The 26,546-nt window shown below is 35.2% G+C and overlaps 1 protein-coding gene across 5 annotated transcripts in view; it reads left to right on the forward strand.

The window, feature by feature from the left end:
* Positions 1 to 25,761, forward strand: part of MYSM1 (Myb like, SWIRM and MPN domains 1) — a 44,749-nt gene extending 18,988 nt beyond the window's left edge. For 3 of the 5 annotated variants that reach the window (XM_054489826.2, XM_054489842.2, XM_063655104.1), the window contains 12 exons: positions 3,493 to 3,623; positions 4,965 to 5,068; positions 6,891 to 6,968; positions 8,580 to 8,668; positions 11,481 to 11,535; positions 11,839 to 11,889; positions 12,599 to 12,673; positions 13,295 to 13,483; positions 14,886 to 15,018; positions 19,044 to 19,149; positions 19,328 to 19,385; positions 20,394 to 25,761. In XM_054489826.2, the coding sequence (XP_054345801.1) occupies positions 3,493 to 3,623; positions 4,965 to 5,068; positions 6,891 to 6,968; positions 8,580 to 8,668; positions 11,481 to 11,535; positions 11,839 to 11,889; positions 12,599 to 12,673; positions 13,295 to 13,483; positions 14,886 to 15,018; positions 19,044 to 19,149; positions 19,328 to 19,385; positions 20,394 to 20,552 (1,228 nt within the window). In that variant the 3' untranslated portion in view covers positions 20,553 to 25,761. Of the gene's footprint in view, positions 1 to 3,492; positions 3,624 to 4,964; positions 5,069 to 6,890; positions 6,969 to 8,579; positions 8,669 to 11,480; positions 11,536 to 11,838; positions 11,890 to 12,598; positions 12,674 to 13,294; positions 13,484 to 14,885; positions 15,019 to 16,993; positions 17,067 to 19,043; positions 19,150 to 19,327; positions 19,386 to 20,393 lie in introns of those variants that run through there. The other 2 variants (XR_008502844.2, XM_063655098.1) reach the window with 2 other exon arrangements.
* The last annotated feature ends 785 nt before the right edge of the window (positions 25,762 to 26,546 follow it).

Raw genomic sequence — 26,546 nt, forward strand, 5'->3', positions numbered from 1 at the left:
GTATTCTAAAAGGAGGAGGTTTGTTCTTTTTCTTGACTCTTAGTTATCTTAACAGATGGTGGAGGTGCTGAAAGTATAACGTGGGTCAGGGTGGCATCATAGTAAAGAATACTCGTAAGGAACAACTCCTGACTTTACATAGTGCTTTATAGTTTTTAAAGAGCTTTCCTATATCATCTTACTTGATTTTTTAAAACAATCCTGTAAAATAATGCAGATGGTATTATGTTTATTTGATAGAGAATGATTCTGAGATCAGGAGAGGTTTAGGGACCTGCCTTTGATTATACAACCAGTCTCTGACACATGAAGGACTTCAGTCTTCATGTGTCTGTGAATCACTCTTTTATTCTACATGGCCTAATTCACACTAATGACAAAGACTAGTTAAATTAGATTTCTATTGGTATCTACTTTTGTTTTTGGAAATAGGAGGGTGAATGCCCAAAATTTAAGGACCTTGAAATCATAACTAACTCAAAAATGTCCATATTGGTCAGGAGTAGTGGCTCACAACCTTTTTTTTTTTTTTTTTAGACAGAGTCTCACTCTTTCTCCCAGGCTGGAGTGCCTTGGCATGATCTCAGCTCACTGCAACCTCTGTCTCCCAGGTTCAAGTGATTCTTCTGCCTTAGCCTCCCATGCAGCTGGGACTACAGGTGCGTGCCACCACGCCCAGCTAATTTTTGTATTTTTAGTAGAGACTGGGTTTCACCACATTGGCCAGGCTGGTCTAGAACTCCTGACCTCAGGTAATCCACTCACCTTGGCCACCCAAAGTGCTGGGATTACAGGTGTGAGCCACCACGCCCGGCTGGCTCCCAACTTTCATCCCCGTGCTTTCGGAGGCTGAGACAAGAGGATTACTTGAGGCCAGGAGTTTGAGACAGTTTGGGCAACACAGCAAGACCCCATCTCTACAAAAAAATTTTTTTAAACTTAGGTGCGGTGTTGTGTGCCTGTAGTCGTAGCTACTCAGGAGACTGAAGCAGGAGAATCACTTGAGTCCAGGAGTTCGAGGCTGCAGTGAGCTGGGATCATGCCACTGTACGCTAGCCTGGGCAACAGAGCAAGATCCTGTCTCTTAAAAATGTCCATATGAATGATCACTATATTTTTGTTACTTTAATCAAGTTCTATATTTGTTACTTTGAATTTTGAATTCCAAATGAGGCAGATTAATTTATATAGGTACTATAAATTACATGGCAATAGTTTCCTAAGTCATTTGCCTTGGTTCATGAAACTGGTTAGGTATTGCTGTTTCTTTATGGTGATTTAGCAGAACATTGTGAAAGCAAAAAAATGTTTTGAACAGGAACTCACATTTGTTCAGAAATAGAAGAGAGTGAGTGGTTAGGCACTGGAGGTGGTGTTAAAAAAAAATAGAAGAGTTAAAGTTTTGAAATAAAAAGAAGCCTGCCAGATTTGTTTATAGATAAAGATCCTTTTCATAAAAGCAGATGCAGTTGATTCCCTGGTTAGGGAATATTTTTATTAAAATAGTAACCAGTACCATTACTGAATGCCTCCCGAATACCATGTACTGTATTTAAATCATCTCCAATCCTTTTGACAACCTCGTTCTCACTTTATAGATAAGAAAAATGAGGTTCACAGAGGATAAAAAACTTTTCCAGGTCACACTAGGTAAAGGGTAGATATTGGAGTCTGCAGTCTTGACTCATTATTTTCACACTTTGAACTCATGGCCTTGACCCTGACCTCACTCTGCTTTGGATGTTCTTCCCCCGTATTTTGGCAAGTGTTGCTTTCTTGTCTCATTGAAATCTGGTCAAGGGAAATTAGAGGCTTATCTAAAATATCTCACATATCTCCTCCCTTTCATTCTCTTGCCCTGTGTTTTATTTTCTTTACAGAACTTATTACTACCACAAATAATTACATTTTTATTTGTGTACTGTCTCTTCTCCCCTCAACCCCCATGATAATGCAGGCAACATGAGGGCAGATTTTTATGTTTTGTTTGTTGTTGAATCTAGTTCTTAAACAATGCTCAGAATATAGAAGGTACTCTTATTTGTTAGGGGGAAAAGATTGAACATGAATCATTATTCCATGAACAGATATTTTTAGAGTCCTTACCATTTGTTCAGCACTGTGCTAGATTACTGAGTTCTGTTTAAAGCCTTGTACTTTGAGTAGTCTTCAGTTAGCTCAGTCTAGTTTTTTCAGACTCCTTTGGTTTCTTGGTAGCCATACTCTTGCCTGCTTTATTGCCTTCATTTGTACAATTTTGTTTCATTTTCTTGCAAGACACACTGAAATCTCAACGTTTCTATCGAAGTCGTGGTACCCTCCCACATCACAAATTATTTTTACCCTCTATTCTGCTTAGTGAGGCCTACCCTAAGCACCCTATCTATCTAAAGTAGTCTATGCCTGTTTGTCCCACTCTATCCCCTTGACCTTCTTTCTTAGCACTATTGCTACCTGAAAGTGTAATATATATTGTTCATTGATTATTGACAGTCCCTCCCATTAGAATGTAAGATCTGTAAGGTTAGAAATTTTACATTATCTGTGTATCTCTAGTGCTTAGAACAATATATTCATGGAATAAAATAATGATCAAATGAGAAATACCCATGTTTTATGAGATCTGAATACCTAAATTTATAATATCTATACTTGAATCCTGATTATGTCACTTCCTTAGGTAAGTGCTTTACTCTGACCCCCTTGCTCATTTCCAAAATGAGAATAATATTAATAAAATCTACCTTGTATAGTTGTAAAGATTAAGGATGTGTAACTCAGCACAATAATCTGGCTTAAGCACTCAGTAATTAGTTTCTACTAAGTTCTTTATTACTCGAATTTTATGTTGTACCATCTAGCAAGGTACATTAAGTATATTCAATAAATACATGTTTTATTATATAAACCTCTTATTTCTTTCATAATCTTGGGAGTGTCTTGATTCCCCTTTGGAATCCCTTACAATGTCTGTTTCTGTTTTCCATTGAGAGTAAGCACTTAATATTTGTTGTCATCATAATTAAAAACAAATATAAAATGTTTAAGCATTTATAAGATAGCTGATAATTGAAAGACACTGTTAAGCAAAATAAGAGTAGATGAATCTAAGTATTACAAATTGGAAACATCTAATAAATCTTTTCTATATATTATCAAAGTGCTCTTTGTATTTAAAGATTCAGTTTGTGTCTGTACATAAATAAATTTCTAACGTCAAGGTCGTGGGATAACTGGAATCTATGAATTTAACATTGGAGAAGAAATATTGCTTGTAAAAAATTATGCTAATAAGTTATTGTATCATTTAAGGATATTTTATTTCAGAAAAAAAGTACATGGGTATTATGTATTAGTATTGTATTTATTACACATTTATACATTGAAAGGGGTTAAAATTTAAAGATACTTAACATATTGAAAGTTTTCCCCAGAAATCTTTTTTCATGTTTTTATTTATCCAGAATAATTGTACTTCTATCTCTTAATTAGGGAGATATGCAAACCGAAATACTTAAATAAGACCTCAGTACGTCCTGGCCTGAAGAACTGTGGAGATGTTAATTGTATTGGACGGATTCATACATACCTCGAATTGATAGGAGCAATCAATTTTGGATGTGGTAAAAATAAAAACCCAACATCTTTTACTCGACATTTTTTATTCTTACAAGCACTTATTCATTTCTATGATGGTTAGAATTCAAGTAGTTATAGGTATATAGAATTCAGAGGTGCAGTAACATTATTTAATACATGTTTTATTAGGATTTTACTGTTGGTTAAACTGTGTTTTCATTTGACCTACACTGAAAATTGAGAGTGTAACTTTAAAGGTAAAATATTCAATCTAAGTAATAGAAATAATTTAAGAATACAGTTCTTTAGCAGATAAAAGTAAAATTATTTTATGAAAAGTCTAATAATAGCCCATTTAATTTGCAAATACTGTATTCATGCTAGAAATACTGCCTAGCAATGTTTAAATAAAGGAAATAATTTGTGAGCCTCTACACTTAAATGTCATAAAAGCGTCAAAATATTTTTCATGGAAGACAATTGTACCTTAGTTTTTTTCAAATTTAAAGTTAATGAATATACATATTTTAAAATATATTCTACTCTTTTTTTTTTTTTTCTCACTCTGTTGCCCAGGCTGGAGTGCAGTGGTGCGATCTCTGCTCACTGCAACTTCCGCCTCCCGGGTTCAAGCAATTCTTTTGCTTCGGTCTCCAGAGTAGCTGGGACTACAGGCGTGTGCCACCACACCTGGCTAATTTTTGTATGATTAGTAGAGATGGGGTTTCACTATATTGGCCAGGCTGGTCTCAAACTCTTGACCTCGTGATTTGCCCGCCTCAGCCTCCCAAAGTGCTGGGATTACAGGCGTGAGCCACCGCTCCTGACCTCTACTCTTTTATTGAATTAAAATGACACAACCATTCATAGCTACAAAGTGATAAGGTACATAAAACCTTGTAACCCATGGTTTAAGAAGAGTATATTCTGTGTTTGTCTATGAAAGGGAGACAACTAACAAGAAGATTTTCTGTCAGATATGATTTTCTTTTATATTGAGCTAGATTGAGTTTAGTTTGCCCGGGAATCTGTCCTTCATTTCAGTGTCTTTGTTTTCCCAAAGCCTTGAGTATTGAGACTGTCTTCTCAGGAAAACTAAAGGATTTTTGCTTCCTCAGCCACCAAAAGAAAAATTAAATCATGTTTTCTGTATTAGAGTGCCAAAGTTAGCAAACTACCCATTTTCTAAATATTCCATTTATTAAGATTTTCTTATAATAACAGCATTACTTTTAATATGAGGGGTGCTCAGTAGCACATCAAATGTATGATCGTGAAATAAGAGTCATAGAAGTTCCACTATAGTCAGTGTACATGTGTCTTGCTGTTTAACAAATGAGTTTCACAAAATAATAGATGGTTTTATCTTTCCTGAATTCCAATAGAACAGGCTGTGTATAATAGGCCACAAACAGTTGACAAAGTACGAATCAGAGACAGAAAAGATGCAGTAGAAGCATACCAACTTGCCCAGCGTCTGCAGTCTATGGTAAGCAGTCATCTCTCAGTGATCTCTCCACATTGCTGCTTACTCTGTTTAGTGCGGTTTACCTACTTCTCTTGAGCTGTTTAATAAATGACCATTTAGTAGGAAAACATGTTTCCTCTTGTATTTCACCTTAGCAGTTCGCTTGTCTGGGTTTCATTCAATTTCACGTTGCTTTCTAAGGCAAAAACAAACCTAAAAACCCTTAAAATGTACTAGCAAACTTGATGCAGAAGCATAATGTTTTCCTAAAGTGGTCTTGGGATGCTTCGTTTTAATTTATAAATCTAATATGTCTTTTAAAAGTATATAGTTCAGTTTTTTTTCTCTCATTTATTTTTCTTTTAAAATTCTTAACCTTAAGAATCACCTTTTTGGAATAACTAGACTTTTTTTTTTTTTAATTCTTGGAGTCAGTTTTATAATATTTTAAAATTCGTAAATCATACTTTAAAAATAAAGTGACTTACTAGGAGAAAAAGAAACATCTTGGGGGGAGAAAAAACAAATAAAAATGTGATCCAACACTCTTTTTTTTTTTCTTTTTTTTCTGAGATGGAGTCTCACTGTGTTGCCCAGGCTAGAGTGTAGTGGCGCCATCTCAGCTCACTGCAACCTCCGTCTCCCGGGTTCACACCATTCTCATGCCTCAGCCTCCCGAGTAGCTGGGACTACAGGCGCCCGCCATCACACCAAGCTAATTTTTTTTGTATTTTTAGTAGAGACAGGGTTTCACCGTGTTAGCCAGGATGGTCTCGATCTCCTGACCTCATGATCCGCCCGCCTCAGCCTCCCGAAGTGCTAGGATTACAGCGTGAGCCACCATGTGCAGCCGATCCAACACTCTTTATAAGGCAGAGTCATAATATGATCCTGTTAGTTTTACTAATGGATTAAATTAGTAATAAATAAGATATGAAAAAGAAAGTATAGGTGCTAAAATAGCTGTTTTTCTCAGAGTATTTAGGCTATAAACCATTTCTATCTAGATTTACTATCTTAAAAGATGTTATCAATTAGAGTTCCTGGATATGGTGCTAGTCATACACTATCCTTTGGCAACTGGTCCATTTTAAAGGCCTCACTATTGAGGTTTACAAAACTGGATTTTAATAATGTAGTCAACCAACTTTGTAATTTTTCATTATCTGATCAACTAGGCTACCTCCTTTCTAAAGCTGGAGATAATAATTATTTTGCTTCTAGTTTTCAATATTACACCTCTTGCTGTGTGTTCTTGCAGATTTTCTACCACAAGTGGTTGAAAAGGAAGCCATTTTCTTGGTGGTTCTTTTTGATCTTAAAAATATTTTTGTTCCTACTCAGGAGTCTGAGGCAGGAGAATCACTCGAACCAGGAGGTGGAGGTTGCAGTAAGCCAAGATCGCGCCACTGCACTCCAGCCTGGGCGACACAGTGAGACTCCGTCTCAAAAAAAACCCAAAATTTTGTCAGTGTTTTAGCTCCTACATGATGAAAGGAAATATAAAAGCTAAGAAGAAATGCTAGCAAAATACAGAAAATCATTACTGATCTTATTTTTTAAACAGCCCTCTGGTGCCAACACCCAGCCCACACCCTGCCCACCTGCTACTGGTGCTCTTGCTCTTACCTCGCCATTACTGATTTATTATATTTGTAACTAGAGTGCTAACTATTGAACATAAATTAATAAAATTTAGTCAGTCATTGCCAGAGATTATACTATTTAAATTGATAGATTAATTGACTTTTAGATAATTATTGTTTTCATTTTGTGTATTAATGTGCTATGATTTCTCCATATTAATCTTGCTGCCTTTTGCTTTTCTTTAATCTCATTGCAGCGTACAAGGAGACGTAGGGTCCGAGACCCATGGGGAAACTGGTGTGATGCAAAGGACTTAGAAGGACAAACGTTTGAGGTAACTTTGACCTTTCAAATGGCTCATCCATGAAAACTGGTTTTTAAATATATATTTGTACATCTTAATGTCATATGTATTGTACTTGTTCCATACATTAACATGTATGTGTTCATTCCCATGTTAATTTGTCTGGAAGTCACCAGTAAACACCAAAGTAGAAGGCATTGGTGGTGCAGTTAACTAGGAGTTTAACTCATTTCAGAACTTGGGTTCTCTGTCTCTGTATTCTTGTCTCTAACTCAAGATAAGGGTGTCAAAAAGTTGGTATGCCTAATTCGTTTCATTAAACATTTATTGGAAGAGGTTCTGATATACCAATTAAAATATTGTTCTAAGCATTAGACATTAGACACACGTGTTCTAAATATATATATTTTCTGTAACAGCTAGTGCAGTAGAATGGACAGAATGTGTGAATGTGTACGTACTGGCTTTGTTACTTTAAGCAACTACTTAATCTCACAGAATCTCATGCTTTTTTAACTTACGAATTGTGAATAATAATAATACCTCCTTCAAAGTATTGCTGTAAGAAAGAAATGAGATAGACTATATAAAAATGCTAGTACTAGGTATTCATTAAGCCTTGTGTGCACAAAGTACTCAAACTTGAGTTGTCTTTCCTCCTCTGCATTCCCTGCCCTCAACTTCTCACCTGAGTACTATTCTAGGCACAGTAATTAGTAATTCATCCTTCCCATAAGGGGCTTGTATTTCTAATAGGAAAGACAAAGCCTATGGTAAGTTCAATAAGGTTGGTCCCAAGAATTGTAAGTTTCTCCCAAAGGATGTGATCAGGGCAGGTTTCATAGAGTATGTGGGGTATAATCTGATCTGAAGGATCTGCAAAAGAATCTCAAAATGGAGATGAATACACTTTAGGCTGAGGGAACAAAGCTGGAGACATAAGAAAATACTAGATATATTCTGGAAAAGGTGCATAGTTCATTTGGACTAGGGTGTAAGTTGGTCGTAGAAATGGAATAGAGATTTACTTTATTTTATAAACACTTATGAAGGGCTTACTGTGTGTCCGACAATGTCAGTATTTTATAAACATTAACCCAGTCTTCACAATAATACCATGACAGTGGTATTATTGTTTACTTTTTATTATTACTTTTATTGTTCCCATTTTTAAAGATGAGGTAACTGAAGCATTGAAAGCTTTAGAATTTGCCTACGGTCACCAAGCTAGTAAATAACTGGGCCAGACATTCTAGATCCTGAATCTGTTCTTAATCATTACTCTGCACTGTCTCTCAGTTGTGAAAGAAAACTCAACGCAGTAGAATATGGTAAGTAGAAATGGGAAATAAAAGACTCAGGTGATTCTGAGGTTTTTGAACCTGGGTGACTGGTACCATTGATTGAAATGGGCAAATCCAGAGAAGGAGTAAATTTTCAGTTTGGGATGGCCGTATCTTTTGAAACAATTTTTAAAAAATACTGTCCAGCCTTTCTACATGTTGGTAGCAAAAAGGAAGCCCATCTATATCAATTTAGTCTCTCGTCTTCACGTGCCTTTCAATTTGATTTTAAAGGACTGTTTTTATTCTGCCTCTTAGTAGATGATGGACTCCTTAATCAATTGGCATTTTGTTTTAGCATCTCTCTGCTGAGGAGTTGGCAAAAAGAAGAGAAGAGGAAAAAGGCAGACCTGTTAAATCTTTAAAAGTGCCAAGACCAACAAAAAGGTGTAGTGTTATATAAATGTGGTTTTTAAACATTCATCACAAATGGCTAGATAATGTATGAAAAAATATTCAATAGCTGCATTATATTGTTCACATTAAGTTTAAAATATACTGCTACAATTTTTTAGATTTGTTTCACTGATTATGAATTTGGAAGACCTTGAACAAACGTTTTAAATTTGTTCAGATTTATTGAACATATGATCCAACATATGTTGTAAAGGGGCCCTGTTTAGGACAGGTTGGTCATTCAACTCTAGACACTATGGACAGGAACCTTCATGAAATGACTGGGTTTTCTTTGGGTGGTACTAATTGTTAGCAAGTTGTTGCATGGTTTGTTGTTGTTTTCTAATGCATGTGTAATCTAAAATTTGAGCCTTTTAAAATTAAGGGTCACCAAATAAGTTAAATGTTCCGATTTTCTATTCCCTCTTCCTGCAGATGTGCCATTGAATAGACTGTAGTTTTGTCAGTGTACCTTTTAAAAGAAGATATCCAGGAATGCCACGAGATCATATTTTTGCCTGATAAATGTCCTTGGGTAAACCTTAGGTTCTCATTTATAAAACAATAATTTAAATAACATTGTTAGCTGTATTTTAAGCACTTTATATTTATTAGCTCATATAGTCTTCATGACAACCCTGTGCATTAGTTAATATTCTCACTCCCATTTTATAGATGAGGAAACTGAGAGGCATAGAGAGGTTTAATAACTTGCTCAAGCTTTTAAGTAGCGGAGCTGTTGATTTTAAACCCAAGTGTTAAGCTTAAGAATTGATACCCCTAATCATTACATTATATATTACCTCCCTAAAGTAAAAATAAAACTTACACAGTTGTCATGAGACTAAATTAGATGAACTATGTAAAAAATACTCCTCCATAAGCTAGGACTCCTCATCAAGTATCCAGATAATTGATTTTCTGACTGTATATGTGAGACTTATATTTATTGTGATTTTCAAGTCATTGTTCAAGGTCTTCAGGATCTTTTTGAATCCAGATCCACTTTTCTCATTTTAGCTTTTGTAGCACTGTATCATTAACATTTCAATAAGCTTGCCTTTCCTGCCATTACTCACTGATTGAAATGTTTTAAGTGGAGAAATGTAAACCTCATTGTGTATATTTAAACAACGAAGACATTCATTCTTCAATCAGCTATATAGATTACCACAATTAACCCATATATCTTCATCTTATACAGAAGGATAATCATATCAGATGTCTTGTTTAATTTCAGATAAAATATATTTAAGTGTTTAGTTTCTAACAGATCATTCCTATCAATAGTGTCTACAATAAGGTCTACTTATCGTGACTTTTCATGAACTCATTATTTTACTTAGTCACCTCTTCACTTGGTTAAGGATCACAAATCAGCTGTTTCATAATTTTTTCTAGAATTTTACTACTATTCAACATCTAATTCCTCCTTTTCTGCAGTCTGCTTTTTTGTATTGTGAAACAAGCTCAATAATTGTCTATTTCTAATCCTTCAGTAACTTTCCCATTCTCTGCAGTTCCTCAACAAACACTGACAGTGGTTCCATATCCGTGGTTCTTAAGTACTCCAGGATGTTCTTTCTGTGCTATTTTCTCATCTATCTTGGCCTTCAGTTTCTTTTTGTGTTGATTAAACACTTTCTAATTTAAAGGTCTTTCTTTATTCAACAAGTATCTTTGAATGTCTACTGTATATGTCAGGGACGGTTCTGATCACTTGGGATACATTATTAAGCAAAACAAAATGTTCTCTTGAAGCTAACCATCTGTGGTTGAATGGGAATGGAATTGCCCTGCTCTCTTCCAGTTGTGTTAATGCGAATGTATTCCTGTGTGTTTTTCTTTCCCTGAAGATAGCCTAAAAAACCTTTTTATTGTTCTTAATGTAGTTCTCAAGCCTCAATTCTTTACTGACATTTCTTAGATTTATGTGTGCTTTTGACCTTGCTTAGGTTCTCCCTTTTCACCTCTTTTTACTTCTTCACTTTTTTGTTTTTTTTGGAGACAGGGTCTCACCCTGCCACCCAGGCTGGAGTGGAGTAGTAGAGTGGTGAAATCATGGCTCACTGCAGCCTCCACCTCCTGGGCTTAAGTGATCCTCCCACCTCAGCCTCCCGAGTGGCTGAGACTACAGGCACACGCCACCACGCTCAGCTAATTTTTAAATTTTTTTGTAGAGGTAGGGTTTCACCATGTTATCCAGGCTGGTCTCAAATTCCTAGGCTCAAGGGGTCTGCCCACCTCGGCCTCCTGAAGTGTTAGAATTACAGATGTGAGCCACTGCACCTGGCCACTTTTTCACTTTAAGAGTTTATGATAAGAGTAGTACATTAATATCTTTACCAGAACTGTTTGTTATTCATTCGTTCAAAAAATGTTTTAAGTTCCTGTTCTATAGTGGGCACATTATTGAACTGACAAGTGTTTTTGATAAACTTCCATCTTTCTTGAACCTTGTTTTGGGTCTCATGACAGATAGTTAATTATATTTTCATTGAACTTTTTGAAATCTGCTTTTAGTGTGGGACATATGTCTGATAGTTTATAGTGTCCTCTTTGAGTGTTAAAGAAATTAAGACAACAGAGTAACTTTATCTCAAAGTTCCTGGGTTTTTTTTGTTCTTGTTAAAGCTAAAAGAGCAGTGCTTCTTTCGAAAGGGTTTATGGAATCTCCTACAAAACTCTCTCATTTAGACAGAATTTGGGTTTAGATTATTGATATACACTTTCAGATTTGCAAATAAATGTTATTTTCCTAATCTTGTTGAGATTGTATTGAAAATATTTTTTTCTTTTTCAGCTCGTTTGATCCCTTCCAACTGATACCCTGTAATTTTTTTAGTGAAGAAAAGCAGGTACTGTTTATGCATTAATGAATGACAATAGACAATCCCTGCTTCCCTCTGTCAAACAGGAAATGCTTACCCTTTTTCCATATGTGCAAGGCATATGTATGAAAAGACTGAAAATGAGAGAGAATTTCTTCCTGCTGGAATTTTAAATCATAATGTTTTAAAAGTCTAGTTTGTGTTGAGCTTTGGTTAGTGCTGAGAACTTGGTGGGGTGGACAAAGGAGAACAGGGTGGGCATTCCAGGTGGGGAGAACAAAAATCTCTATTTTTATGCTCCCCCGTTTTGTTTTGTTTTTTATATTTCAGGAGCCATTTCAGGTGAAAGTGGCTTCAGAAGCACTTTTAATAATGGATTTGGTAAGGATAATCTATTGTGTTTACTTAGTTATTCTGATTTCTACTCTTGTGTATTTTTATTGCAGGCGTAAGACAGAGTATGGAAGACGTGTATTTTGGATCTTAACTATCCTCTTTTACAAGGAATCTAAAAATAAGTCTTTTGTTTTGGAGAAAAGCCAAACAATTGCATGTTTCCATATTTTAGAGAAAATAAATTAATGTGAGTTTTTGCAGACTGTTTACCATCATTAACCCTATTTTAATTTTCTATATATGTGTCTGCCACCTTTTAGATCACTGAAACAAAGCACAACTCCTGTAATTTGGAGGGTTTTTTTGTTTTTACTAAACTACCAATACCTCCAACAGTTTTTGTGTTTGTGATGTCTTTGTGTAGAAGGATTTAGAGTGATTTTTACTTTGTATCCTTACATAACATCTCCCTTGAGTAGGGAGAGTAAATGGTGTCTTCATTTTGTAATTGCAAAAGTAGAGTCTGAGAATTTTTAAGTGTTTGATTGAAAGCTGCTCAGCCAGCAGTGAAGATAGACCTGAAATCTTAGTTTCTGTGCACTGATCCTAGCATCTAGTTCCTCTCCTATGCTACTTTATTTTATAAAAGCATGGTGACTATACTTACAAATGACTTTCTTATGATAAGTGAGTTTTGTTACTTTGTCAGGTGGGTTTGTGCATTTGGGCTAAGTCTGTCTTGTATTTCTTTTAGCATGCTCATGTTTCTATGGCAGAAGTGATTGGTCTGTTAGGAGGAAGATACTCAGAAGTTGATAAAGTAGTTGAAGTAAGTTCTCTCTTTTAAAAAAATGTTTTAGTTATTTAGTCCTACTACCATACCAAATATTTTTATAGAATTCAGTGAATATAATTAAAATACAGACTTTACCTATGATATATATGAGAATATGCAAATGTAGCAAGTTATATATTCCCAGAAGTGACTTAACATTCCATATGCCTAGCACCTGTTTCTTTTTACCACCAAGAGAGAACATTGCCAGGACTTGGGTCCTCATTACCTTTATTAGTAAAAAGCTACAACTTCTAAGAGGCCAGAAATAGGTACTAACACTTTAGTTGAAAGTTTGTATGCATCATTCTATTGAAATTATTGTTATAAGTAACAGGAGTCATTGAAAGAATACCTTTGTACAGGTATTATGTGGGCTGACCTGGAAAACTAACCATTATTATGACCTTGTTTGAGTAGAAAAATGCATGCTAAGTTCCTAGCATATAATCAAACTTTTGGAGTATAGTCATTTGCAAGTTAAAGACACCTGTGGTATTGTCAAATAAAAGTCTTGGCCTTGAAAAGTTTCCGTATCTCTGAAAGAATTATAACATTAGAGTAATAGAATTAACAGGATTTTAGTATAATCATTTGAGGATCAATCGTTTATAGGTCTGTGCAGCAGAACCATGTAACAGTCTGAGTACAGGACTACAGTGTGAGATGGATCCTGTATCACAAACACAGGCCTCAGAAACCTTGGCTGTTAGAGGCTTCAGTGTTATTGGATGGTATCATTCTCATCCTGCTTTTGATCCTAATCCTTCCTTACGAGATATTGACACACAAGCTAAATACCAGGTATTACATGTATATTTATATTCTGTAAATGGTTGCATACCCCCTCAATGCTCCCTTTTAAATAGATAAACTTTAAACATTTTTCGTGTTACATTTCTAATATTCTTTATACTGGGGGTTTTGTTTATTTATTTTTATTTTTTGTTTTTTTTTTTGAGACAGTTTCGCTCTTGTTGCCCAAGCTGGAGTGCAACGGCACGATCTTGGCTCACTGCAACCTCTGCCTCTTAGGTTCAAGTGATTCTCCTGCCTCAGCCTCCCAAGTAGCTGGGATTACAGGCGTGCACCACCACGCCTAGCTAATTTTTTGTAGTTTTAGTAGAAACAGGGTTTCACCATGTTAGCCAGGCTGGTCTCAAACTCCTGACCTCAGGTGATTGGCCCGCCTCGGCCTCCAAAAGTGCTGGGATTATAGGTGTGAGCCACCACACCCAGCCAAAAAAAAAAAAAAAGAAAAAAAATACATATACTGGGGGTTTTAAAAGAACATGCATTTTTTTTTTCTGATTGCGAGATTGATAATTGTTTATGTAAACATTTAGAAAGTCAGTTATTTTATTAAGTACAGACAAGCCATGAATGTATCTCTGATAAATACTCCCAGAGCCTTTAAAAATTGATGGGAACAACTAGGACAGGGACTAGATACAACTGAAATAATAAGAAACAATGTATTTTTTATAGCCGAAGAAAAAGTTTTATTTTATTCTGGGATTTTACACTAATATGTGACTGGGTTTGCTGTAGGGTATTTGTAAATTATTACTGTATTGATAAGAATTACAGATGTAGGGTGGTGAATATAATTAGTAAATATATTCATGGCAAATACAGATTGTGTGGGCCATTTTTTATTTTTAAGGGTCATTTCGAATTTGGTGAACACATTTTTGCCTGAAAAACGTACAGTGTGAGATGAATATCTAAGGCATTTGATTTAGTTGCAGTTTGGATGTGAACTTTTTTTTTTTTTTTTTAGAGACAGTCTCACTCTCTGACCCAGGCTAGAGTGCAGTGGTGGGATCTCGACTCACTGCAACCTCTGCCTCCCAGGTTTAAGGGATTCTGCTGCCTCAGCCTCCTGAGTTGCTGGGGTTACAGGCACATGCCACCACACCCGGCTAATTTTTGTATTTTTGGTAGAGACGGGGTTTCACCATGTTGGCCAGGCTGGTCTCAAGCCTGACCAGGCTGACCTGACCTCAAGCAATCCGCCTGCCTCAATCTCCCAAAGTGCTGGGATTAACAGGCGTGGGCCACTGTGCCGGGCCAGATGTGAACTTTTTAATGCACCTTTTTGTTCCTGCTTTTCCCCATTAGATGTTTAAAATGTTAGTATGGATAAATATTGGCTTTTGAATTTATATAGTTGAAACTAATTATATTTTTCTTGTAATTGTAGAGTTACTTCTCCAGAGGAGGTGCAAAGTTCATTGGAATGATTGTTAGTCCCTATAATCGAAATAATCCCTTACCATATTCTCAGATTACCTGCCTGGTTATAAGTGAGGAAATTAGCCCAGATGGCTCTTATCGTAAGTTTTCAATAAAAATAACTTTATCCTATTTCTACTCTTATTTCTTTGACTCATACAAATCAAAAGATTTGCAACTGTGCAAAATCATTTAATGCAAGAGTTTGTGCTCTCAACTAGGGAATCATTATTTGGGTGCCACCCTAGTGCAGCCACCCTCTCTCCCTTTCTTAATCTCCTGCTATATTCAAGTCCCCACTTTTGTTACCATGGCCACTGGGCAAAAGGATTGAAATATGGAGAAAAGTTATGGCCAGGCAGTGTGTATGCTAGGCACTGGAGATGTTGCAGTAAACAAAACAGTCTCTGTTCTCATGAAAATTTTTTTTATAAATGCAGACTGGCTTTCTCTGTGATGGCATGCAAATGAAAAAAAAAAAAAATGACCACCAGCTCTCTGTCACCTCCCAGTTTAGGGTTAACAATGACTAACTCAATTTGTATCTCTCTTTGTTCCCATTCTGTCTCAGGAAAGAATTTGGTTGGCATAGACCATCATCTGACTTGATGCCTCCGAGGTTTATGTCCACCTGTAATCCAAACATTTCTGGGTGGATAGGGAATTAGTATAGCAGACTAGGAAAAGGAAGGGAGTGTGGCTAGAAAGCAAATAATCAAAGGAAACAATAGGCTAAATAACTCTAGGATATTTATTCTGTCATTACTACCACTGCTGTAGGTCAGGTCCCCTGGACACTGCCTCTACAGTTACCCCATATTGTACTCTTCCGCATTAGATTATGAGCTCTTTGAGAATAAATACTGTATTGTACCCATTTTTCTATCCTGTTTCTAGCATGAGGCCTGGCATAAAGTAGATACTAAATGAATATTTGTTTAATAATTAATTTCTCTTCATTCTTAATGATTTCACTTGGATGCCCTATATTTGATATAGATTTACCAGCACTGCCCCCATGTTATTTACTATTAGTTGCTTTATACTTTGTGTATCTGCAACACTTCATTCCTGCCTTCATGGTCACTTTGTCTTTTAATGCAATTTATCTATTTAGCAAGTCCTAATAAATTGTATGCCCAAAGAGCAGGGACTGTGTCTTATTTGTCTTTTTTCTCAAGTAGCAGCTAATAAATTGCTTTGCATCTAGGAGGTGGTCAACGCTATGGGTTTTTATTGAATTAATAATATTGGTATTAGCTTTTAGTCTGGAATGTCCATTTTGAGCATAGCACATAATACACATTATTCTTTAGCTCAGTACAGTTTTATAAAAAGAATCGCAATTAACTTGTTCTCTCTTTAAATCATTTTTAAACCATCTTTAAATCGTCATCTGACTTGATTTTATAATCTCACAGACTGCTAGGTTTTGGTAATGAACCTCAATTCTGGTGCTATCCAGTACAATAGCAGTACATGTGACTTTAAATGTAAGTTGATTAGAATTACGTGAAATTTAAAATTTAGTTCATGGAATGCTACTCTGGCCAAAATGAAGTAACAAGAACTTGTCTGAAACTACCAAAAAACTGGACAAAATATATAAAATAATGGTATTTAAACACAACATTGAGCAGAAAGGATTATGATTGCTAAGAGATGGGAAACAAAAGAGCCCCACATTACCCTAGCTTACTGCTTAAGAGGGTTTTCAGATATGGCATAAGAAGGAGAAACCCACCCAGAGCCAGGCAGACTCAATTAAGGTGATGGAGATAAGGAGACCAAGACAGCTGAGTTTGTGAGACAGAGCCCCAAGAGAACAGAAAGCAGAATGGAGAGTGAACTCTGGAGATTTGTAGAAGAGTATCCCCGGAATATTTAGCAAAGTACAGATCAGCACATGCATGTGAATAAACTAGCCCAGATGGGAAGGAACCACTTGAAAGCATTAGAGGGAACTATCCATGATGCTCCCATGAGCTACCATTGGACAGAGCTGTTGTAAATGACTTGTCCGTGCTTAACACCACGTATTGGATCTTAATCCTAGGTCTTTTGCTTTGCCCTTAGAAATCCTCTGGTGCAAGAATTAAGGTTTTCTAGAAGCCATGGGATACCTTGTGCTACAGTACTTTTAACTCAGGTCATATCTTTACAATATCTCTAATGGTTTAATGTTTTCTTTACTTGTGACAGGCAGGAAATATATTTAGTGATCAGTTTTCTTCTGATATTTTAGTGGATAAAAATATTCTCTATAAAAGGAAACTTTTATTGACTTTAAAAGTACCTTTTTAACTTAAAAATTATTCTTAAAAATACCAAATAGACCTGTATATAATTTGTGTGTATGTTTTTATGTTTTTGCATCAGCGTAGATTGAAAATGCATTATTTACCTCTCTTTATTTTCATCTTCAACTTTCATTGAGAGTAGGAGTCACTCTACTGGATTCAGATCCCAGCTCTGACATTTATTGCTTATTTTACCTTGGGCAGTCTACTCTCTCATTCTCCTTTGCCACATCTGTAAAATGAGAAAAAATTACTACCTTGCTTACAGTAGGTATATGGTTGTAAGGTGTGTCAGTAATATAGGTAAAGTGTTTAGCAAATAATAGGTTTTCAATGGGTGGTTATGATTATATAGATGGTGTCCATGTTTAGTGAGTAATCAAAGCATGTCAAGTAAATGATTGTTATCACCAAAAGGAGTTTGCTTAATACCCCATGTACTACATAATGTGTCACTCTTCTTAAGTTTTTGGAGAAGAGGAAAATTGAGCAATTAAATAAAAAAGATCAGTCATCATCATCAGGCCTGCTGTCCCCTTTCCTTCTTCCAAACACCTGAAAAAATGCCTTTTTAGAGCATATTGACAGTTAAGCTATGCTTTATTTCATTGTGAGGAAATAATTGTATTTTTCCCTTTTTTTTTTTACATGCCTTCTGATTTGCTGACATTTTATTTATTTGAAAAGCCTTACCATGGTAGAAACCCAATTGAGAGGCAGTATTATGTAAAAGTTAACAGCAGAACTCTCGAGCCTGACTGCCTGGGTTCAAATCCTGCCTATGCCTTTTATATCTGATCATGAGCAGGTTAACCTTTCTATGACGTAGTGTCCTCATCAAAAAAAAAAAAAAAAAAAAAGGTGGGGGGTGAATAATGGCAGCTACTTCATTTAAGTGATTTCACGTTAAGTTTTAGGTGGCACGTAGTATGCATTATAAGTGTTACTATGATGGTATCAGCCTTTGCTAGTGAATCAGCTGAGCTTTTAAAAGAATGCTATAGATGCGTTTGCATGGGGGTCTTGAAGGATATGTGAAAAATTGCTAAGATAGCTCATCATTTGGTATTTTTTCCTTTCTAGCTGAATATATGATGTTCACCCCTTGGGCTTCTTTCTTTCCTCCAGAGTTTAGTATAACAACTTTGACTCAAAGCAGTTGCTGCCTCCCCAGAGTTCATCCTATCCTCTTGTTTAGTCTTAGATTAGCTCTTCTAGGGAGGTAGAATGAGTTTGGGCTCAGAAGTCAGGCAAACCTGCTGGGTTTTAACATCTATGTCCTTCCACTTTGCTAGCCTAAATATGTTTTTTAATGTATCTCAGCTTCAGTTTTCTCAGCTGTAAAAAAAAAACAAAAAAAAACAACAAAAAAAAAACCTTATGGCATTGTTGTAAACTTAATAACCTGTATATATATAGATTTTTAATTATCACTAGGATGGCAATATGTCTTAGTTTGTCTAGGATAATCCCACTTTAAACCTGTGGTTCAGGCATAATTATTAATAGTACCTTCTTTCATTCAAAAAGTCTCTTGGTTTAGGTGATAAATTACGTGATCATCCTATCATAGTGCCATGCGTAGAATTGTCATGTAAATGGCACTTTTACTATTATTATTAATAGCTTGGCATTAATATGCTTAGTGAACCAAGTACAATCAGGCCATAAATATTTAATGAATGCCCACTATGTTTAAAGTGCTGTTCAGCTGATCTGCAAAGCTATGGTTGTAAAAACACTGAAGGGAATTTTAAGTATAATTAAAAGGAGATTGGAGAGTTAAGAAATAGTTGATGAAAATGTGCTTCTTTATGCTTTTCTAGGCTTACCTTACAAATTTGAAGTACAGCAGATGTTAGAAGAACCTCAGTGGGGATTAGTATTTGAAAAGACAAGATGGTTAATAGAAAAATACAGGCTCTCCCATAGGTATGTATTATGGTTTGAGATGGTTGCACATCTGCAGTGTTGCTCATTAAATTATGTTTCAGAGAAAACCCAAGTTAAATATAAAATTGTGTTGTATGACATCCGTGATAGTTTATTATGAAACCGATTAGTTTATAGTATTCGTTTCACCAGTTTGTTTTCATATTTCTTCCTACAGCAGCGTCCCCATGGATAAAATCTTTCGCCGGGATTCTGACCTGACTTGTTTGCAGAAAGTAAGCTGTCTTCATTTTAATTGGTTCCATTGTTCATAGATTCTGAAGCTATTCATCTCAATGTGTTTTCCCATGATGCCTAATACTTTGTGGATAATTTTCTGTATATTTCTTTTATTACTTTTTCCTTTGGAAAATTAATTTCTAGGAGATAATTAGTAACGTGTTTTGTTGCCCAAGCTTGCACATAGAAAAAATTCTATTTTAGAATAAATTTGTCAGTGTCGGCTGATTTTAGCAGATTATTATTATACACAATGGAGAATATTTTTCTCATTTTATTAAATTTGAAAGTGCCATGTTTCCATTTTAGCCTTAACAATTGGTCATTTTTAAGAACGATGGTATAAATCTAACGATTAAATTTAAATAGTCATTTTATTTAACTTTCTAGTAGAAAATAAGAGTTTTGAATTCTGTCAGTTCACATCTAGGTTTTACATCTGTAATGATTGAAGGCTAGTAAGTGTGCAACATTTGTCTTTTTCTAAATAGCAATTGGGGATAGAAAATTTAAACATTAAGTTTCTTTTTAATATTTTTTACTCCTTTCTGTTATATCCACTTTTTTGTGTGTTGTTGAAAAAGTATATGCACATTTCCAAGGAAACAGACTCTAGCTAGCATCCTCATTTTGAAATGCAGAATCCTATGTTTTTATGTACCTAGATTTTTGTGTGTGTGTATGCTCAGGATTATTTTGCTTTGTAAGTGTAATGGAGAAAAGTCACAAATACGTCCAAAGTAGAAAGCATCACATAAACAATCTCAGGTTTGTCTCCTTATGTAAAATCATAAAAGTACTAAGCTGAGTGTTCCTCAGCAGCAATTTCCTACATTCCAGCTCTGTGACTATTAAACACAAGTTAATCTTCAACCATTTTTAAGGAGAGTGTTTCTCATTTGAGCATTAGGAAATGTGAGGTCTGGAAAGGGACAAAATAGTGATAGTAACGCAAACCTTCATACTTTTCTGTATTTAAATATAAAACTTTTCTTTTCAACTAGCTTTTGGAGTGTATGAGGAAGACTCTGAGCAAAGTGACCAATTGCTTTATGGCTGAAGAATTCTTGACTGAAATAGAAAATTTGTTTCTTTCCAATTATAAAAGCAACCAAGAGAATGGAGTAACCGAAGAGAACTGTACAAAGGAATTGTTAATGTGATTATTTTAAAGTTAAGACATTTTAATCTTGACACAGTAGATCTTACTTTCAAAGTTATAACCTTGAAGCGATTGTAGTTAACATTGGCACAGCTTTGGTATTTTTTCTCTATTTCACAAAATCCAAACTTTGCCACGTAAATCATGTGAAAAGGAAGAGATACAAATTTGTTTTCATATAGTGATTATCAAAGTGTTCTGCAAACCAGGGTCCACCACGGTGTTGTAGTCCTTTACTGAGCAATGCTGTAGGCTGTGAAACTTAGCAACCTTGTCGGCTTTACTGTTGTGTTCAGCTTGGGATTTGGACTATGTCTCTAAGTCATTTCTTCCCTGAACTAGTCATTTATGTTCCATTGTGGTATCTCATATTTCATTTAAAAGCACTTCCATTCTTCACATATGTTCTGGTGAGATTTGTTTATGGCTATAAATGAGATATGGATGGGTGGTCACTGAGATAATTAATATGGTTTAGAACTACTGATTAATAAATCTAACAGGAGGCCAGGAGAGGCATGACAAGAAAATCTTAAAAACAGGAAAAACCCAAAGGAGAGAACTAGATTACCAGTTTCTAATCATAGATACTTGCTTCCATCTCGTTGTATAGCAACAGTATCATAAGATACGCCATTTTCTCAGCTATCTGAAAATTTTTAACTAATTTTACACACATAAAATAATTAGCTTCAATTGTGTGTCTACTTACATTAGTAGGTGTGATAAAACCTCATTTAACTGGAACATAGGTAATCATAACTCAAACTGTTTTTTTCTACTGCCTACTATTAGGAGAAAGAGGCAAATGATAATAAAGCTGGAATAAATCAGAGATTTAATTTTTAAAACAAGCCTTTCAGGACATATTACATATTCAGCCCAGTTTCATATGCTTTCTGAATCTATAATGGAGGTCAGTGAACTTTTTTAATGTAAAGGGCCAGTTTGTAAATAATTTTGGCTTTTCAGGCCACATATGATGTCTACGAGACATTCTTCTTTGTGTGTGTGTGTGGTTTTTTTTTACAGCCCTTTAAAACGATAAAAACCATTGTTAACTCACAGGCCTCATAAAACATAGGCTGTTGGCTGTTATTCTCCAACCCCTGATCTAGAGAATTTTAAACATTAGAATTTTGTTTTACATTTGTTAAGCCTTACATCATCTTCAAATGACACCAAAACTCAGAATTATGATCTGCATTTAAGCCGATTTTAAAATAAAATAAGCAGTCATGCTGCCTCATTTATTGAAATTCAGTAGATTTTAGTTTATTTCTTAGTTGTCAGAGAATTGATTTATACCTATTCACCAAACATTCTTACTTATGTTTCCTTATATCTAAATGAGATTGATTCTATATTTTGCTTTGTTTGTAATCAATAGCCAATGAAGAATAGGGAGTATTGGAAGAAGCAGTGAGCCAGCTTTAGGTGACCTGGTTCTTGTCTCAACTTTGTCATTTGGGGAGATATAGTTTACTTTCCCTGAGCCTTAATTCTTGTGTAACTGAAGTCTAGTTTAATGTCCTTCCAGAACTAAAATTTTATTGTTCATTCTAATCGTTGGACTACTCATGTGAAGTTTATATTTTTAGTTAATACAGTTTCCAAATTAACATACATTTAAAAAAAAAGGGGGTAGTATTTTTCCATTTCTCTGTGTGCACTTAGGATAAACAATGAAGTATAGCTTATAAAACAATTAATTTGAGGGCTGAGAATGTAAGAGGAACTATACCAAAAGTCAGGAAACCTGAGCTCTTACCCTAACTCTGTTACCAACTTTGCAGTGTGACCTTAATCAAAACACATAACCTGGATCCCATGCTCCTCACCGGTAAATCAAGGGCCTGAATTTTGTGGCTTAGTATTCTCTTCCACGCTCCGAAGTTGCATGATTCTGTGAAAGGCAGTGATTGATTCCTTTGTACTCATCTTCCTTTTGACCTGTTTCCTCATGATATATTGGGGAACAAATACTAAAAAGTGTTTTATACTAGCTTTCTTGATTGACATTTCCCTATAATACTGATGAATTTGGGTGATGGGAAGTAATGGAAATTGTTAAAAGTTCTGCTCTCAAATCTGAGTCTCCCTGCCGTGTGTGCCAATGTTTAACCATATTTGCTAATCTAAGCCATATTGTGAGGATCTCAAGGTTGATACTTGTCAAGAGTTTGGGGCCTTGAGAGCACAATTTTCAAAATAATACTTAGTATTTTCTGACTATAGAGTACATTTGTCTTGTAAAGTATATTTTAAAATACAGAGAAGTGTGAAGTACAAATATCTCAGTGCTACTATTTAAAAAAAAACACAATTAGTATATAAATCCTTCCCCATTTTTTTGACAGTATAATTTTAGTATGTTAAAATTGGTTACTTCTTTCTCTCTTCCTCCATCATTTTCTCTGCTTCCTTTTTCTTTTGTCATATTCTTAAAACAATTTTGCAACCACAGGTACCCACATTGCTGGCACTACCAGCCTTGGGCTACTATCGAGGATAATGGAGCCAGGGCCTTGTAGAAGCACAGAGGAAGTCTAGAACTAAGGGGGCCTATGATACAGGAAGTTCAGGAGGCAGGGTCTCAAAGGAACACCTGCCTTTAATAATGTTTACAGAAGTGGAGAAAGGACTAAAGGACTTAAAGACATGCAGGTGTCTTCATCCTGATTCTGTCTTTTATTGCACAATGACTATAAAATAATGAGCTTTTTTTTTTTTTTTTCTGGCTTGGCTAATGGAAATAGACACTAGTGCTTCCCCAATATTAGACTTAATCTAATTCCAAAGTAACATTCAAGAAAAGAAAAAACAGTGGAACAGGATCAGTAAGCTGAGACTCTCCATCTCTGTTATTTTAGCCTTGACCATTCTTCTCTAATCCTTTTAAATTATCTTCAGTTTCCAGTTCAAGTTATATTGCTTCAGTTACAATTTGTTTGACCCTGTATTCAGAGCTGCATTATGATTCTTGTGGACCCTAGATAGTTTTGCCATCTTAGACCCCTTCTTCCATACAAAATTAAAAGTGATATTTTACAATCGTATTTGTATGAAATGAATGTATTAATATTTTAGATTAAAACATTTTGTTTAGAAGTTCAGTTTTTTCTTATGAGGCTAAAAAAAATTAAAACATTTTTGTGGGCTTCTAAAAAACTGTGGGCCTTAGGTACTGTGCCTAATGGATAAGTTGGCATTGCCTGTATTCTGAAGGGCATCATTGGAAAAATAGCAGTCATTATTCTGTCCCCTTCTCCCACCACTACAGTCCTTGGGGGAAGCCTTTGCCACTCCATCCAAGAGCACTATAGATCTATAGACTTGAACTTCCTTCCTTCCCAACCTAACCAAAACTCACGAGGATTACTTGGGACCATTCATCCTCAAAAAAGATAGGAGGCAGTGGTTTGTTTTAGTCTTCAGATATTTTTGTTCTGGTCAGTCCCTAATCTGTAGTTTTGAAACTCGTGTCACACTTGAAAGGGAAACATCCTACTACCTTTCTTTCCTCTCCATTTCCCACAAACCCTTTCCTTCATCGTCACTCCCTCCATTCTTACTTCTCAGCATATAGATACAAGACCCTTCTTTCTATTATTTGTTGAAAGCTAGGCCTGTAGAATAGAGATGGACAGACCATGCATGTTTCCATGAAGCTATTTAATGCTGCTCCCAGTCTTCTGTCCATACCATTCCTTCCCTGCCCCTAGGAGTGGGGTTGAGGTCTGTGACATGCAGACCGTAAGCACAGTCAGAGCCTCTGCAGCTCTCAATCCAACAGAGGAGACTGTGGCCTCAACATGCCAACCTGAGCAGGTCTCCTCTGCATTACCTTCCTCCCATTTCTCTTGCTGGGTCCTGATGAGGTGAGCTGAAGGAACCAATAGTCAGGATGCCCTGGAATTGATGCTGCTCTGTTTTGTGCTCACAAAACAGCCGTGTCACACATGAGCACCTGAGTTGAAGCTATCCAGTTGCAAATCAGCAGACAGCAGTTGATGGAATTCTCAGTAGAAATTCAGTAAGGGTGCCCAAATTTTTTTTTTTTTTCCACCTATACACTACCAATATATGGTATTTAGGAAAACTTCTTTTATCCAAGCACAAAGAAAAGCACACACATTTTTATAATCATCTGCTTCGTCAGGGTAAATAAATAATTTAACAAATTTGATCAGCATCTGTAGTTTACCAGTACTTTAATATTAGTTTTCTTACAAATTAATGTATTTTGCAATATTTCCAGAAAATCTCTGTGGGAGAATAATGTAATATACTTTAGGATGTATTTCCTGACCTTTTCTTAAATGGCTTCATGTGCTATTCCCCCAAGTTCTGCTTTCTCTATTTTCTTTTTTATTTAACCTATAATTATACTTTCTAGTATATTCTTAGTCTGTCTTTTAAGCCACCTTACATTTTTGCTGGAACAAGGGAGGGAATAAATATGTTGTCTCCACTAAATCAGGAAAAAATAAAAATATCCCAGGGGAGCTGTGATTATGCCAAGAGCTCTAAACAGAAGTTTGAGAAGGTAAAATTAAGTTATAGTATCTGAGTTGTTTTTATTTTCTTCCTTTGGTGTTTATGAAGGTATTCATAAGAACTTTAATTTCAGGGAAAAAAATGCCCGATTTGCTATTTTTGACGTTTCCTCGTCTCTTAAGTCAGTTAAATATGTTTTCATAGTTTATATTCCTGTTTCATAGATTACTGTAAAACATGTGTTTAAACCTATGAATTATAAAATAGTATTTAGATTCTAGCGTGAGTTAAATAGATCAGTCATATATCTTTAGATTTGTGGATTTGACATGTAAATTATGTGTTGTGTGTAAGTTAGTTACTAAACATACTGCATGGTTATTGATAAACTTGTTGCTATTTTTTTCCAAATGCTATCAGTGTTTGTGGACTTTTAAAAATTAGTTTGAATTTTGGAATGTTCTGTAATAAAATATAATTTCAACTGTTTTGTACATTTAAATATGCCATGTTGTATATGTCTGTATTTAAAAATATTGTAAATATCTGCATTTTAAGAATTATGAAAGATTATCCTCAAAAATGACAGAACTCTCCATACTTAATTGTGACACATTATAAAACATCTGATTTTAAGCTTTTGGATTTTGTTCTAAAAATTAAGTTTAAACATGCTGAAAATTCCATAAAAATAAAATTTTGAAAATAAAGTGATCATTTGGATTCTTTCTAAATTATTAGCAATATACACATTGAATTGCAAAAAAAATGCCACATTTTAATTTATCAAAGATTTGTTGAGCATCTATTATATAGAACACTGTGGGGAAGCAAAGATGAGGAAATCTTGATTTCTACCCACAAGAGGCCTTATCTAGTAAGTGGGAAAACAGATAAAGCCCAACATGAATAGCTAAGACACTGAGATGCAAAAAGACTTCCAGGGTGATGGATGGTTAAACAAATAGAAAATTCTCTGGAATATGAGCAGTGAGATCAATTTCTGGGGAAGAGAAGCTGCCTAATCAGATTTGGTTAAATAGCATTTGTGGGAGGATGCTCCAGAGAGAAGTGTTTAGCATAGCTGTGGGGGTAAGGAGTAGAATGGCGAGAGTTTTGGTTAAAGGGTAGAGTATATGAAGATATTCATTATGAAAGCAATACACATTCTGTCAAATAAAGGCTGTAGAAGGTGTAAAGGAAGTGAAAATCTACCTTAAAAGCAATATTCACTCATTTATTCATCTTCAACTTTCCAGTCTTTATGCAAAACCTATAAATTTTTTAAAAAACCCAACAGAATCATACTGTATATCTTTAACTTCTATAATTCTCATTGAGGACATCTTTGCATGTTGGTGCCTAAAGTCTATTCATCCTTTACAGTAAGTACATAGTATTCTGCAGTATATATTTGTCTTAATTTATTTGATCTGTTTTCCGTTGAACTTCAGGTTGTTTCCATTTTTCTGTTAAAAATATATTTTTTTCTTTT

This window comes from Pongo pygmaeus, chromosome 1 (assembly GCF_028885625.2).
Source record: "Pongo pygmaeus isolate AG05252 chromosome 1, NHGRI_mPonPyg2-v2.0_pri, whole genome shotgun sequence".
In the NCBI taxonomy this organism is placed as follows: Eukaryota; Metazoa; Chordata; class Mammalia; order Primates; family Hominidae; genus Pongo; species Pongo pygmaeus.